The 15,430-nt window shown below is 51.6% G+C and overlaps 1 protein-coding gene and 1 long non-coding RNA gene across 4 annotated transcripts; one reads left to right on the top strand and one right to left on the bottom strand.

Annotated features, from left to right (window-relative positions):
- Window positions 1-648: 648 nt before the first annotated feature.
- Window positions 649-10,829, bottom strand: LOC114116933 (uncharacterized). Its single transcript, XR_003590771.3, has 3 exons — window positions 10,708-10,829; window positions 2,262-2,352; window positions 649-1,120 (listed from the first exon to the last, which is right to left on the bottom strand). It is a non-coding gene; the product is annotated as an uncharacterized LOC114116933 (long non-coding RNA).
- On the top strand, window positions 10,624-14,680 carry S100A2 (S100 calcium binding protein A2). Of its 3 annotated transcripts, none has more exons than XM_042254144.2 (3): window positions 10,624-10,911; window positions 12,479-12,632; window positions 14,428-14,680. In XM_042254144.2, the coding sequence occupies exons 2-3, from the start codon at window positions 12,492-12,494 to the stop codon at window positions 14,578-14,580; spliced, it is 294 nt and encodes a 97-aa protein (XP_042110078.1). In that variant the 5' UTR covers window positions 10,624-10,911; window positions 12,479-12,491; the 3' UTR covers window positions 14,581-14,680. The 3 variants fall into 3 exon arrangements, with proteins under 3 accessions (XP_042110078.1, XP_042110080.1, XP_004002577.1); XM_042254146.1 differs by lacking the exon at window positions 10,624-10,911 and adding an exon at window positions 11,036-11,106 and having other exon boundaries at window positions 14,431-14,680; XM_004002528.4 differs by lacking the exon at window positions 10,624-10,911 and adding an exon at window positions 11,036-11,106.
- Window positions 14,681-15,430: the final 750 nt, after the last annotated feature.

The following is a 15,430-nucleotide window of genomic DNA, read 5'->3' as shown; positions in this document are numbered from 1 at the left end:
TGAGCTTCTGTTTCCTGATCTATTAATCACAGACATTCCCCACATTACAGGGTGATTGGGAGGATTAAATTAGATAATGTAGGTAGAGTGCTTGAAACAATGTTTACACAGAGTAAACATTCAGTACATTCGAGTTTCTCCCCTCCTGCTTGACTGCTGCCCTCTTTCTGCTTTAGAAGCAGATGTTTATCAAGCCAGAAGCTGGGCAGGTTTAAAAAGTCTTTATTGTTTAACTCAAGGATGAGCTTGTTCCGAGACACTAATTCTTGTGAATTCTTATGACTGTGTGATGAACACAAACATTCCAGAAAGCAGCTCGATTTCTTACCAGAAGGAAGGTTTCTGTGAGAATCCAAATAAAGACCAGAGGTTGGTTGTTGAATAAACAGCCGGGAGAACTAGAGGTGGATGATCTTAACATCCTGAGTAACCTGGGATGATGACGTCTGTGTCTTCCCTCATGCAGGGAATCAATTTCCTTACCCATGACATGGGGTTTGGGGAGGCATTGAACCAGATCAGCCTTGGTTGTCACCAGGCTGCTATACGTGAAGCTGGTCCTAGATGTTTTACCAATTATTTGGACAAAATATGTTCATTTCCAAGCTAGGAGAATGAATGAAGGAAACGAGCAGACTTTCCTCAATTTTAAGATTTTCTTTATTATTTTTATATTCAGTTCAGTTCACTTTCAGTTCAGTTGCTCAATCGTGTCCAACTCTGCAACCCCATGAATTGCAGCATGCCAGATGGACAGCATCCCTGTCCATCACCAACTCCTGGAGTTCACCCAAATTCATGTCCATCGAGTCGGTGATGCCATCCAGCCATCTCATCCTCTGTCGTCCCCTTCTCCTCCTGCCCCCAGTCCCTCCCAGCATGAGGGTCTTTTCCAATGAGTCAACTCTTCGCATGAGGTGGCCAAAGTATTGGAGTTTCAGCTTTAGCATCATTCCTTCCAAAGAACACCCAGGGCTAATCTCCTTTAGAATGGACTGGTTGGATCTCCTTGCAGTCCAAGGGACTCTTAAGAGTCTTCTGCAACACCACAGTTCAAAAGCATCAATTCTTCGGCACTCAGCTTTCTTCACAGTCCAACTCTCACATCCATACATGACCACTGGAAAAACCATAGCCTTGATTAGACAGACCTTTGTTGGCAAAGTAATGTCTCTGCTTTTGAATATGCTATCTAGGCTGGTCATAACTTTCTTTCCAAGGAGTAAGTGTCTTTTAATTTCATGGCTGCAGTCACCATCTGCAGTGATTTTGGATCCCCCAAAAATAAAGTCAGCCACTGTTTCCACTGTTTCCCCATCTATTTGCCATGAAATGATGGGACCGGATGCCATGATCTTAGTTTTATGTTAAAAAGTGTTAATATCTGAAACTGTGGGTGCATGCTCAGTCATGTCTGACTCTTCCTGCCAGGCTCCTCTGTCCGTGGGGATTCTCCAGGCAAGAATACTGGAGTGGGTTGCCATTTCCTTCTCCAGGGGATCTTTCTGACCCAGGAATCAAACCCGCGTCCTTGACTGTTGAGCCACCTAGGAAATCCCTGGGATTAGCAGAAGACAAGATAAGGGCTAAAAAAATGTATAAATGTTGACGGGGAAACTAGAAGCAGACTACGGTCCTTGAGTTTCAGTGGACGTGTGGGGCTTGATCCTGGCTGCATGCTGCTGACGTGTCAGACGACCCCACCTGGGCAATGACGTTGTGTCTCACTGTATATCCTGGTTTCTGCTTCTACTGCTGTATGTAGTAGCATTCACTGAGTGCTCACTGGGTCTCTACCTGTGTTATCTCGTTTGATCTGTGTGGTAGATGATAGTGTCCTCATTTTACAGGAGTGATGGGAAACTCCTGTCTCCCATCGGGGGTTAAGTCGTGAGTGTAGTGACTGCGGTAACTTGCTTCCTCCATTTGGAAAGAGACCCTTGATGGTAGGCTGGGCACCTTACCCACGCTGGCCATTTATAACACCCTGCATCCCTGGAAGCAGGGATTGGTCAACAGCTGAGTACGTGAGCCAAGTGGGGCCAATCAAGGCTCTTCCTGGGATGTGTGAGCCCTGGGTTTACGAAGCTGGAACAGTCTGTGGCTACATTCCTTGATATATAGAGACCTTGTTACAGTGAGAGTGAAGGTAACATGCAGAGACAGTGATGAGAGAAGGATGGACAAATAGAGGGATGGCCTTAAGTTCTGCGTCCTGGGGCTGTGGTTCAATGACCTGTGAATTATCACAGTGACCTTACCAGTTATGTAACACAGTATATCCCCCTTTTTCTTCAGTGAGCTTGCCTTGAACTGCCATCTCTTCTGGCTGAAAGATCTCGATCAATGGAGCTAGAATACAGTGGAGTTAAGATTCAGTCTCAGACTCCAACGTCTTAACTTCTTTGCTACAACCATTTCCTAGTATTATACGTTGGTCTCTTAGAACATCTCTCTTTAAACCACTTCCTCATAAGCAATACCCTATGGTTTTAAAAATCACTGCTCACCTTCCTGAGTTACCTTTCTTTTTCTGAAACTGCCTTTAGCTCCTTTCTGAGAGTTGGGAAGTTCCTAGATTTATCAGAGGACGGCAGAATGCATCTCTCAAGCTGAGTGTTTCTGGGAAGAATGTTAATCACTCCCCTTTGTGTTGATTCCGGTTGGCACCAGTTTCACCAAGTGATATTTTCCATCTGTGGCCCCATCTTCTAGCAAATGGCAGAACTCCACTTCAGACCTCGGTCTCTCTGACACCCAGGCCTGAGTGCTTGCCAGCAGGACAGCCAGAACCTAGGCCCCTGAGTTAGGCATCAGACCTTAGCAACTTACAGGCCCCCGTACTCTGACCTTGTAAGGGGCTGCGGACCAGAGAGGCAAGTCCAGCAGTGTGGGGGAATGGCCCAGAAGGCGCCCGTGCCCCTGGGAGTCCTCTCTCATGAGGACACAAATGAGGGTGAGGGCGGCTGGAGGTGGGTGGGTGCAAAGAGTGGTTTGTTCCTGGCCAGACCCCTGAGGGGTCTACATCATTTAAAAGATGTAGATGGCAGTAGAAGGGCCAAGAAGGAGGAGACCTAAGTACTGGGGTTTCTGAGGGTACTAATTGTTCACACTCTTCTCCTTTTTGAGTTTGGAGAAAATGGACCAGAGAATATAATTTAGAACGGGAGCCCAAAGCCCTTTAAGTTCCTTTCCTGCTGCTTCTTGACTTGACCTTCCCCATCTCATCACAGAGGGCAGCTGCCCTCCTGCCCTTGTCCATGGGGTTAGTGTGGTCACCAGGGAGGTGAGGACAGGATAGGGCTGGCTGGTGGAGAAAGAGAGCAGCAGGCTAGGAGCGTGGCCTCTTCTATCAGAGCCGGGAGGTGTGGACGGGCCCCTCCCTCTGAAGAGCCCTTCTGAGGAGTGGGGTTGTTAAGTCGCCCCGTCCCTCAAACTGGCGTTGGTAAGAAGGCTGCTTCTGGAGACAGCTGGATTTGTAGGATGGTAGAAAGTCAGCTTTTATTTGTTTATTTGCCTGCACCTTGCAGCTTATAGTATCTTAGTTCCCTGGCCAGGGATCAAACCCAGGCCCCTGGCAGCAAGAGTGCTGAGTCCTAAACAGTGGACCCCCAGGGAATTCCTGCGGGTCAGCTCTGAGAAGGTTCCGGGATGGGGGTAGGGGATTTAGAGTCTTAGAATTGTGGGGTCAAAGGGAGGAGAAAGGGGGGCGGCAACGAGGGACTGTGCATGTGCCTCCTTCTGGCCATTCACGGGACACTCGCTCCGTGTCAAACACCGGGGGTCCCAGGAGTCGGCCATACTCAGCATCCAGGTCCCAGCAGCCTGATCGAGTTGGGGAAGACACACAAATAAATGGCCACGACGACACATAAAATGTGCGGTTACAGGGCGGTTGGCAACGGGCTGCAGAAGTACGTAGGAGGGACACCTACCTTAACCCAACACCCCACTCGGCTTGTGTGCACGTGAACACACATGTACACTCATGTGCTCTAGTATGTGAGGAGGCTGCGGAGTAGATCCAGGGATGCTGCACAGAGGAGTTGATCTTTGAGCTAAATTTAAAGGGTGAGTAGGAAGAACTACACAAAAAAGATCTTCATGACCCAGATAACCACGATGGTGTGATCACTCATCCACAGCCAGACATCCTGGAGTGTGAAGTCAAATGGGCCTTAGGAAGCATCACTACAAACAAAGCTAGTGGAGGTGATGGAATTCCAGTTGGGCTATTTCAAATCCAAAAAGATGATGCTGTGAAAATGCTGCACTCAATATGTCAGCAAATTTGGAAAACTCAGCGGTGGCCACAGGACTGGAAAAGGTTTTCATTCCAGTCCCAAACAAAGGCAATGCCAAAGAATGCTCAAGTTACCGCATAGTTGCACTCATCTCACACGCTAGCAAATAAATACTCAAAATTCTCCAGCCAGGGTTCAACAGTACATGAACTGTGAACTTGCAGATGTTCAAGCTGGATTTATAAAAGGCAGAGGAACCAGAGATCAAACTGCCAACATCTGTTGGATTATCGAAAGAGAGTTGCAGAAAAATACCTACTTCTGCTTTATTGACTATGCCAAAACCTTTGACTGGGTGGATCACAACAAACTGGAAAATTGTTCGAGAAACAGGAGTACCAGATCACCTTAACTGCCACCTGAGAAATCTGTATGCAGGTCAAGAAGCAACAGTTAGAACTGGATATGAAACAACAGACTGGTTCCAAATCTGGAAAGGAGTATGTCAAGGCTGTATATTGTCACCCTGTTTATTTAATTTATATGCAGAATACATCATGAGAAATGCTGGGCTGGAAGAAGCACAAGCTAGAATCAAGATGGCCAGGAGAAATATCAATAACCTCAGATATGCAGAGGACACCACCCTTATGCAGAAAGCGAAGAAGAACTAAAGAGCCTCTTGATGAAAGTGAGAGAGGAGAGTGAAAAAGTTGGCTTAAAGTTCAACATTCAGAAAACTAGGATCATGACATCTGGTCCCATCACTTCATGGCAGATGGATGGGGAAACAGTGGAAACAGTGGCTGACTTTATTTTTTGGGGCTCCAAAATCACTGCAGATGGTGACTGTAGCCATGAAATTAAAAGACGCTTACTCCTTGGAGGGAAAGCTATGACCAACCTAGACAGCATATTAAAAAGCAGAGACCTTACTTTGCCAACATAAGTCTGTCTAGTTAAAACCATGGTTTTTCCAGTAGTCATGTATGGATGTGAAAGTTGGACTATAAAGAAAGCTGAGCGCCAAAGAATTGATGCTTCTGAACTGTGGTGTTGGAGAAGACTCTTGAGAGTCCCTTGGATTGCAAAGAGATCCAACTAGTCAATCCTAAAGGAGATCAGTCCTGAATATCCACTGGAAGGACTGATGCTGAAGCTGAAACTCCAATACTTTGGCCACCTGATGTGAAGAACTGACTCATTTGAAAAGACCCTGCTACTGGGAAAGATTGAAGGCAGGAGGAGAAGGGGACGACAGAGGATGAGATGGTTGGATGGCATCATCGACTTGATGGACATGAGTTTGAGGAAGCTCCGGGAGTTGGTGATGGACAGGGAAGCCTGGTGTGCTGCAATCCATGGGGTCGCAAAGAGTGGGACACGATTGAATGACTGAACTGAGGAGGAATTTCCCGGGCAGTCCAGTGTTTAAGATTCTGAGCTTCCAATTCAGGGGCACTTGTTTGATTCCTAGTCAGGGAACTAAAGTCCCAAATACTTCGCAGTGTGGCTAAAAAAATATATAAATAATGAGTAGGAGATTGACGACAAAGGTCCCTATAGTCAAAGCTATGGTTTTCCAGTAGTCATGTATGGATGTGAGAACTGGACTGAAAAGAAGGCTGATTGCCAAAGAATTGATGCGTTAGAGCTGTGGTCCTGGAGAAGATTCTTGAGAGTCCCTTGGCCTGCAAGGAGATCAAACCAGTCAATCCTAAAGGAAATCAGTCCTGAAAATATTCATTGGAAGGACTGATACTGAGGCTGAAGTTCCAATACTTTGGCCACCTGCTGTGAAGAGCCAACTCATTGGGAAAGACCTTGATGCTGGGAAAGATTGAGGGCAAGAGGAGGAGGGGGCAACAGAGGATGAGAGGGTTGGATGGCATCATCGACCTGATGGACATGAGTTTAAGCAAACTCTGGGAGACAGTGAAGGACAGGGAAGCCTGGTGTGCTGCAGCCCACGGGGTCGCAAAGAGTCTGACGTGACTGAGCAACTGAAAACGACAACAGCAGGTCGACAGGGGGACAAAGCAAGAAGAGGCTTCTTCCTGAGAGAATGAATGGCTTGGGAAAGGGCTCAGAGGCCCGGAAGGGCGTGGCATGTGCCTCAGCACAGCTGGGTACCTAGGAAGGTGTGCCACGCGGGGTAGCCTTCTCCTAAAGTTAAGGGAGATGACTCAGTGTTTTCACCTGCGGAGTGACATGGTCAGGTCTGAATTTTAGGAAGATCACCCTGGTGGCAGAATTGAGAATGGCTCAGAGTGGGGGACAAGGTTAGTGGTGGGGGAAAAGGACAGATGTATTTAGAATAGCCTAGGAGCAAGGTGATACTGCAGGATCTCAGGCAGTGTAGACAGAACTGAGCAGTATTTAGAAGGTCAGGTCACCTGACCTGTGTAACTGGAGGGCAGTAAGGGGAGAATAGGAAGACAGCCATGTTTTTGATTTGGGTCATTGTGTGAAGAGGTATTATTTGTTGCAACAGTAAGAGTCAAGGGAGGTGGCAGAGCTGAGGAAGTTTGTTTTTATTTTTTTTTAAAGCTTATTTTAGATTCAAGCCAGAGTGCATTTGGAGGGAAAGGAAGAGGGGTCAACTGAAGATGTCAGACCAAAGCAGGCAAGAGATGGGCTCCTGGGTACTGGATGAGGTCCAGAAATAAGACTCAAAGGTTGGGTATAATGTGAGGGGATGGCTGGTTGGTCTGTGTAGGAATCAGAAGGTTAGGATTCTAGGGGATTCTTTTTTTTTTTTTTTTTTTGATGCGGACCATTTGAAAAAAAAGTCTATATAGAATTTGTTACAAAAATGCTTTGGTTTCATGTTTTGGCCTTTTGGCCACAAAGCATATAGAATCTTAGCTCCCTGACCAGGGATTGAACCCACATCCCCCACACTGGAAGGTGAGGTCTTAACCAATGACGGAAGTCCCTAGGGGATTCTTGATGGCTGGCGCTTCTAGGGAGGTTTACCATTGTGGCCATCTGTGTTTAAGTCATGCCTCATTAATTGTGTGAACTTGGGAAAACTTCTCTGAGCCTCAATTTTCTTCTCTGCAAAGTGGTGGTAAGACTGTACCAACTTTCTGGGATTTCTGTGTCAATTAAATGGGATGATATATGGACATCACTCAGCACACAGTAGGTGGCTCATAATGTCAGTCTGGACTCTTCCAGCAAAGGGTATGACAAATCCATTACACATGGAAGATCCAGAATGACCCAAACTCAGTGTGATAATGCAGGCTCTCTCATGCCGAGGGGCTGTCAGGGGATGTGCTGTGCTGGGCCCAGTCACTCAGCCGTGTCCAGCTCTTTGTGACCTCATGGACTGTGGCCCACCAGGCTCCTCTGTCCGTGGGGTTTTCCAGGCAATAATACTGGAGTGGGTTGCCATTTTCTCCTCTAGGGGATCTTCCTGACCCAGGGATGGAACCCTCGTCCCCTGTGTCTCCTGCACTGGCAGATGGCTTCTTTACCACCAAGCCACCGGAGAAGACCCATCAGGGGATAGCTACATAAATTATTTCGTGCGGTTTGTTGAGAGAAAATATCTCAAAGCAGATTTGGGGAGGGCAGAGGAATAATAAAAAGGATCCTTGTGGTGAAAAATTTTGAGTTCAGAGGTTGGCGCAACTTCCTCAAGTCGCATGCTTAAGTCAGGGGAAAGCAAGGGCCCCATGCCCCAACAGCGAGACCATTTCTCTTTCCCTGGAACTGCCCCAGAGATGGTGGGGAGGTTGACAGAGCTTGACAGTGTTCAGCCCCTCACTTCTGCCGCCTGGTTCCTTCCTGCTTCCTCCCTAAGGCTTTTAAACCCTTTACAGGCATCCAATTTCCATTTCAGAAGTCCACCTGGGCATCTCAGCAGGAACTGTCCTGGAAACACTTCATACGTCATGCAGGTGTGAGAGGTGTGGGCGTGGGAAGGCTTGCTGGAGATGAATCAGCACTGTCTTCTCCTGCCTGAGTCAGGAGCAGGGCTGGGCAAGGGCTGGCCGACCCAGACAGGAGGGAGGGAAAGAATAGGGAGACCAGCCTGCAATGACACATCTCAACCACCAGGGGGCATGAACAAGACGGGGAAAACCCAGGAGTGGCTGATGGGAAACCTTTGGCACCTGGAACCAGGCCTAGGAGAAAGAGGACACCCCGTTTCCCAGCTGGGCCTGGGCACAGTCACTGCCAGGATGTGTCCACTGCCTGCCTGCATCCTGGCTTCTCTGCCTTCACGAAGAAGTGGAGAGCACAGAATGGAATTGGACTTTGAGGGGTCAGCCTATCCAACCCTCCTGTTCTGCAAGGGGGAAGGAATTACTCTAGATAACACAGCAAGTTAGCGGCAAATTACTGTGATTTTCATCAGTTCCGGAATATGGCTCCTTGATGGGCATAGCCCCGGTCTCAGTTTAGGGACAGGGGTCCAGATGCTGCCCCTAGCGTCAGAGGCGCGCTCTCTCATCTCTCTGGTCTTCCCTTTTTCCTCTCACTTTCCGTGACTGTTTTTCTCTGACTTTCTCTCCCAGTTTCTGTCTGACTGCCTCTTCGTCTCTTCCTCTGTCTGCCTCCTGTCTCCATCTCTGCCCTCTGGGAACTCTGTGGTGCTCCTTCCCTCAGTGGGTCCCCAGAGCAAGATATTTCCTGCAGCCACTCCTCAGGGACTCATAGCTCTCTGAAGCTCTGTTTTCCAACCCAGGGTTTCAGTTCCACTCCTGGGAGCAGGCAGAGAAGTTATGATTTGGTAGCATCATCAGCGATGTGATTTCGGGAGGTGGGAAAGCCCCCTGGTACTGTCCCCAGCACCCTACCCACCACGGTGCCAACCGTAAACTTAGGATGGCACCTGGTGTGGGCAAGACCCTTTGCTCATGCGGTCCCTGCCCGGTGAGCTCACCATGTGGGAGTGAGGACGAGAGAAGACAGGCACGCGAGTGATTCAATTGAGATCAGAATGCTCCGAGTACAAAAGGAGCGTTTGCTGTGGGACAGAGCAGGTGGAGACAGACTCTGGTTAGCCCTGGGGCGGCTCCGTGAGGTGGGGGCATTGAACTGGCCTTTGAAGGATATGTGGGACTTCGGGAGGCAGGGAGGTGGTGAGTGGGCACATTCTGAGCAGAAAGATGGGCATAGGCAGTCTTGGCCACTCCAAGTGCTCAGGCACAGTGAGCAAGCAATTAGGAGACATGCAGGAGAGGTTGGATATGCAGGTAGGGGCCAGAGCCCCAGCACCTCACTTCCAGCAAGGGCCATGGGGACGCCACTGCAGTTTCTGAGCAGAAGTGCCATCTGCCAAAGTCCTCAGTTAAAATGGAAGAAGTGCTGTAAAAACCAATGCATTGCACCCCACTGATCCTTACCCTCGGGGAGAACAATTTTTATTCCAAGCTCGACCTGAAATAGGTTTTAACAGGGAAGAGCAGTAGCACAAGGGGGTCAAGTGCCTTGGGGAGGAAGGACACTGGGTGGCTTTGCAGAGGTGTAGGAGTGGGCACCGGGGGCCCCTGAGGCCTGGTTTCATCTGTGCTGCTCAGGCTGCCCCCAAGTCCCACTGCGAGTGACCGCCGGGGAAAGAGCAGCCTGGCTCGATGTCTGATCTCTGGGGGTTCTCAGTCTGAGTTTCTCTGTGGTGTCATGACCCCAAACTCCCCAGAGTGGGCCTGATGAGGGGGTTCTGTTCCAGTGCCCTGTCTGCCGGAGCTGGATTGTGGTTTCTGCCTGCTGCCCCGTAACTTCGTAACTTCGGCTGCCCTAGCCCTGGGGGAGGAGGGCAGTGCCGCTGAGTCACTGCCTGAGCCTCTGGGCCTGGAACCTCGGGTGAGTCACCCAGGACTAGGGGCGCCGGAGGAGGGGAAAGAAGCTGTGGACATCTGGAGTGGGGAGGGGAGCTGGCGCACAGGAAGGGCGGTGCCCGGACTGGACTGAGGCAGTAGGCGAGGGGGGCCTGGGAAGGGGCCGAGTGAAGTCTGCTCTTCTCTGAAAGGCCCTCCCCTGGGCTGGGTCCTAACAGGCCTCAGTGTTTGCCTTTCTCTGGGGAGGGGCCTGGAGAGAGAGGCCTCATCCCCAGCCTGGTCTCCTGGCTTGGGAAGCTGTGCGGGCCTCCTCCTCACGTGCTCACCTCCCAAGCTGGAGGAGACTCCCGTTTTCTCCTCCCTTCAACCCTCCTGGGCCTTCCTCACACACACAGACTGCTGCTCACCCCAGCTGACGATAGCAGAGCCACTCCACCTGTCGCTGCCTCGCTGTCTCCTGCCAGAACCCTTCCTACCCGAAGGGGGCCTTTCCAGGTCTTTTAAAGCACACCCACTTGCCTCAGTACATCACTGACAGTTATTCTGGGGCCAGCTATTAAAAGCCACTTTGTTTCCCTGCGGTCACCCCTGCCCTCTTCTTCCTGATAGCCCCCAGCTGCCTCCTGGTTCCCAGAACACACACAGGCCCGTGAAGTCCCAGCACGCACCTGCAGCTTCGGGCACGCCAATGAACTGTGACTCGCAGGCATTTGTCATGAGAGCAAGACTGGGCCTGAATCTCCAGGCCCCCGTGAACAGGGGCTGCCTCCCCTCGCCCAGGGCCCAGAATACCTTTTCCCGGTGACACCCCCGCTCCCGCTGTGGCCAGGGCGGGGCCGGGGGAGGGGCTGCCCTTGGCTGCCCAGGAGCCGGTATTGTCGGGAAGGGAGGGACTGGGAGGGGGTGTGTGGGGGTGGCAGGAGGCCAGGCTTTGGCGGGATCAGGTTGGGGCAGGTTTGGTTTCCTTAAAATGCAAAGTTGGGGGCCAGTGGGGCTAGCATATAAATGCCAACTCTGCACCTGGCCCTTTGCTTTCCTTCCTGAGTCTCTCTCTGCCCTCTGGTCTGGTGAGTACCTCTGTCCTGGGCAGGGCTGGGTGGGCAAGACCCCCATGGGTCTCTGCCTTTGTCCCGTTGGCTTTTTCTTTAATGGGTTTTTGTCGGAGCAGAGCTGGTTTACAGTGTTGTGTTAGCTTCTGCGGCATGTCCCCTTATGCTGCTCTTTGCCTCCCGGTTTCCTTGGTGGAAGGCCCGGGGCCTCTGTGTGTCTCCGCATCTGGGGGGACCTCCTGTGAAGTGTCAGACAGAGGCTTTTCCCAGTTCCTCTGTGAGGTTTAGGGGTTACTCTTGGGGTCTGTCTTGCATCTCTCACTCGGAGTGTTGCTGCTTCTTGGGGGTTTGGGTCCAGGCATATGAAGTGTGTGTGGTGGTGGGAGGGTTGGGGGGGTGCTTTAAGGAGAATCCTGGGTTTGTTTGTTTTTGAAAAGTCCTGGGTTCCAGCAGGACTAAGAGCCAGGGATCTCAAGCGAGCGGGCCTGCCTGGCCCCTGCCCTGAGCAGCGGGATAGCCCTGCCGCTTCCTGTCTTCTCCCGCCTCCTGAAGGCAGGGCTGGCAGGATGGGCCCAGGGTGCTTCTTGCCTCTGGCACCTGCTCCTCTGGCCTCACCCTGGGGCCTGCCTAATCCCCCCAGGGTGGTGTGACCGCACTGAGAGGCTGGGCCTTGGAAAGGATGACCTCCAAATTCTGTCCTTGGTCTCAGATTCTGTCCTGATCCTGGGGTACTGGGCTTTTAATTTCTTGAATTCCAGTCCCAGAAGAATCCTTGCTGTCAGGGAGAGTGTTAGTTACCAGCACCCCTGCTCTGGTGCCTCCAGCGTGAGGGGAGACACATTCCCTACAGAGTGAGAGCCCCTGGTCTGACGGAGGATACAACCTACCCAAGGGAGCTTCCAGTTAGATGGGAGAACGACGCCCTCTGGCTGAGGGGGGAGGTCACTCCTCAGGGAACCTCATACCCCTGGGGCTGTAGCCAAGGCCGCTGCCAGAGCCCAGTGAGCCCCACTAACTGTGCATGAGACGCCTGTCCCTGCAGCCCTGGCACAGAGCCCACTGCCCTATGATAGAAGCTGACAGAAAGGATCCCCAGTGGGACTCTGGCCACCCTGCCTTTTTTTTTTTTCCCCATAGACGCTCTGGGCCCCAAATATGATGGGAGGAGACATGAGGCCCTTCCAAATACAGGGGAAGGTCTAGCCTCTGCCTCACCCACCTAGTGTGAGACGGAGGTATGGCTTCTGGCCAGCGAGCCACCGGCTGAGGCGGAGACGCAGCCCTGCCTGCCCATTCAGAAAGGGACTTGGAGAGGCAGCTTGGGGCACAAGGGCAGCAGACGGTCCTGCAGGCTGGGCTGAGGCCTCTCCCTCGCTTGCCACCCCTGTAGCCTCAGATCCAAGATGTCCAGTCCCCTGGAGCAGGCGCTGGCTGTGATGGTCGCCACCTTCCACAAGTACTCTGGCCAAGAGGGAGACAAGTTCAAGCTGAGTAAGGGGGAGATGAAGGAGCTTCTGCACAAGGAGCTGCCCAGCTTTGTGGGGGTGAGTGGGGCTGACCGGGGGTGAGAGGGTCCGGTGTATGGTGTGGGGGCACAGGATGAATCTCTTCTCCCTCCCTGGCTGGGGGTGGGCGGGCCTGGGGATGCAGACACCAGGGTGGAGTCAAGCCTTTTATGACCTCACCAGAGTGAGAGGGAGGCCTTTGTGTGAATGCGTGAGTGGGCACTCTGCTGCTGGCTCCTCCCTGCAGCATTCCGGAGAACGGCTGTGCTGCCAGAGCCCAGAGAGGGGACGTGACTCGCTCAGGATCACACAGCTCTCATTTGTGATCTCCTCCTCTCTTCCTCCCTCCATCCTCTCCTCTCCCTTTTTGTTTTCCATATTTGCTTGCCAAACTAAGAAGGTGTCTAGGGAGAGAAAAGCTCAGCTAAGGCACACCCTGAGATGTTTTGGAGAGAAATCCCCTTTGCCCTGCCTTTAATCAGTGCCTCCCTCGTGTGTGCTCACGTGCTCACTTGGTCAGTCATGTCTAACTCTTTGCAACCGCGTGGACTATAGTCTGCCAGGCTCCTCTGTCCATGGAACTGTCCAGGCCAGAATACTGGGGCGGGTTGCCATTTCCTCCTCCAGGGCATCTGCCTGACCCAGGGGTCACACCTGAGTCTCTTGTGTCTCCTGCACCGGCAGATGGATTGTTTACCACTAGCGGCACCTGACGGAGAAGGCAATGGCACCCCGCTCCAGTACTCTTGCCTGGCAAATCCCATGGACAGAGGAGTCTGGTGGGCTGCAGTCCATGGAGTTGCTGAGGGTCAGACACGACTGAACGACTTCACTTTCACTTTTCACTTTCCTGCATTGGAGAAGGAAATGGCAACCCACTCCAGTGTTCTTGCCTGGAGAATCCCAGTGACGGGGGAGCCTGGTGGGCTGCCGTCTATGGGGTCGCACAGAGGCGGACACGACTGAAGCGACTTAGTAGCAGCAGCAGTAGCACCTCCTGAGAAGTGCACCACTCCCCCTCCGCCCCACCAAAAAAACGGTTAATTACTTGGCTGCACTGGAGTGAGGACAGAGCAGGGTACATGGGCAGGAAGCTCCGGCTCTCCACCTCCTTCCACAGGCCAGTGGGCTCTATGCCAGGGCTGTGGAGATGCGCATCTCCTGGGGCTGGTTAGTGGGGCTCACTGGGCTCTGGCAGCGGCCTTGGGTACAGTCCAGGGGTACAAGGTTCCTTGAGAGTGCATGGGCGGGAGTCTTAGTTGCGGCATGTGGGATCTAGTTTCCCGACCAGGGATCTAATCCAGGAGTCTGCACTGGGAGTGTGGAGCCACTGGACCAAATCCCAGTGGAGTCTTAGCTGCTGGAACAAATCCCAAGGTCACATCTCAGGCTTTGAACATACGAGGCATGTCCTTTTTTCGTAAAAAAATATTTTTGATCATACTTTTCTAATTTGGTTTCATTTTATCTGGTATGGGAAAGAGCCTGCCTTTTTGGAATTCACTTTTCTGGTGATGAGGCGTGGTGGTAGCTTCAGAAAGCTTGAGTTTCCTCATCAGCAGGATGTGGGTGATGCCTGTCTCGCTGGGCCCTTGTAGGGAGCAGAGCTGATCCTCTGAAGGGAGGGTCTGGGGTCCCCCAGCAGGGAGAGCTGGAGGCTCTGGCTCATGACTTCCCTGTGTCCCCACTCACAGGGCACCCTAGTGCTCCCAGGTGCTCCCTGCTCCCCATCACTCCAGGTGCTCCCTGCTTACCACTTACCTGCTGCCCAGGGAGGAGGGGAAAGCTGGGTTCTGCCCCAAGAGCGGATGGCCTGACTGTCTCTTGCTTTCAGGAGAAGGTGGATGAGGAGGGCCTGAAGAAGCTGATGGGTGATCTGGATGAGAACAGTGACCAGCAGGTGGACTTCCAGGAGTACGCCGTCTTCCTGGCCCTCATCACAATCATGTGCAACGATTTCTTCCAGGGCTCCCCAGCGCGGTCCTGACGCAGAGCTCGTGGCTCCCTGCTATGGGTCTCTTCAGCCCAGGAGGACTCTCTATCTTTTTAAATTTTACTCAATAAACTCCTTTTGCTGGTTGACAGTATTTTCATTGCTCAGAGTGGCCCTGTTATCTGGCTGGCCCTGTTGCTGTGCTGAAAGTTTAAGACCCAAAGCTGCTTTTTGTTGTGAGCTGTCTTTATCCCTTTCAGTGCAAGATGATACAATTCCTTCAAAAATGTTGTGGGCTTCCTGTGCATCAACTTACAAATTCAGTTAGACAAAAGCCACATTTATAAATCTCTTTGAGACTGGCCCTTTCCACCTTAGAGTCAGGGTGCTGGGAGAAAATGTCCTTATGATTCTTACAGACCCTCTTGTCTGAAAGGCTCAAGAAGACACAATAAAATTATTAGAAGACATAATATGTATGTGAAATCTGAGACTTGCCCTTAAATCTTTTTGAACTCCGCATGAAATTTCTCCTCTTTGACTTTGTCTTACCCTGAGGCCCTTTTCCTGGGCAGGGCCGACGATTTGGTCTTGGCCCCAAGGCCATTTATTACTTTGAGAGCCATTTGTTGTCTGGGAAGACTGCCTGGGGCTCCCCTGGTGGCTCAGACAGTAAAGAATCTGCCTGTAGTGTGGGAGACCCAGGTTCAATCCCTGGGTCAGGAAGATCCCTGGAAGAACGGAACAGTATTCTTGCCTGGAGATTCCTACGGACAGGGGAGCCTGGTGGGCTATAGTCTGTGCGGTCGCAGAGTCAGACACAACTGAGCAAGTAACATGGCCTTGTTCTCCGACTGTCCTGGGCCCTCTGTATCTTCTCTAAATTCTACTCGAATTGAAGAGC

The sequence above is a fragment of the Ovis aries genome, chromosome 1 (genome assembly GCF_016772045.2).
Source record: "Ovis aries strain OAR_USU_Benz2616 breed Rambouillet chromosome 1, ARS-UI_Ramb_v3.0, whole genome shotgun sequence".
Lineage (NCBI taxonomy): Eukaryota > Metazoa > Chordata > Mammalia > Artiodactyla > Bovidae > Ovis > Ovis aries.
This window is presented reverse-complemented; position numbering and strand designations above follow the sequence as displayed.

Bases quoted from the DNA above. Each gene is read 5' to 3' on its own strand.
- S100A2 (XM_042254144.2), top strand. From the start codon at position 12,492: ATGTCCAGTCCCCTGGAGCAGGCGCTGGCTGTGATGGTCGCCACCTTC. The intron at 12,633-14,427 runs GTGAGTGGGGCT...TCTTGCTTTCAG, and splicing joins AGCTGCCCAGCTTTGTGGGG to GAGAAGGTGGATGAGGAGGG.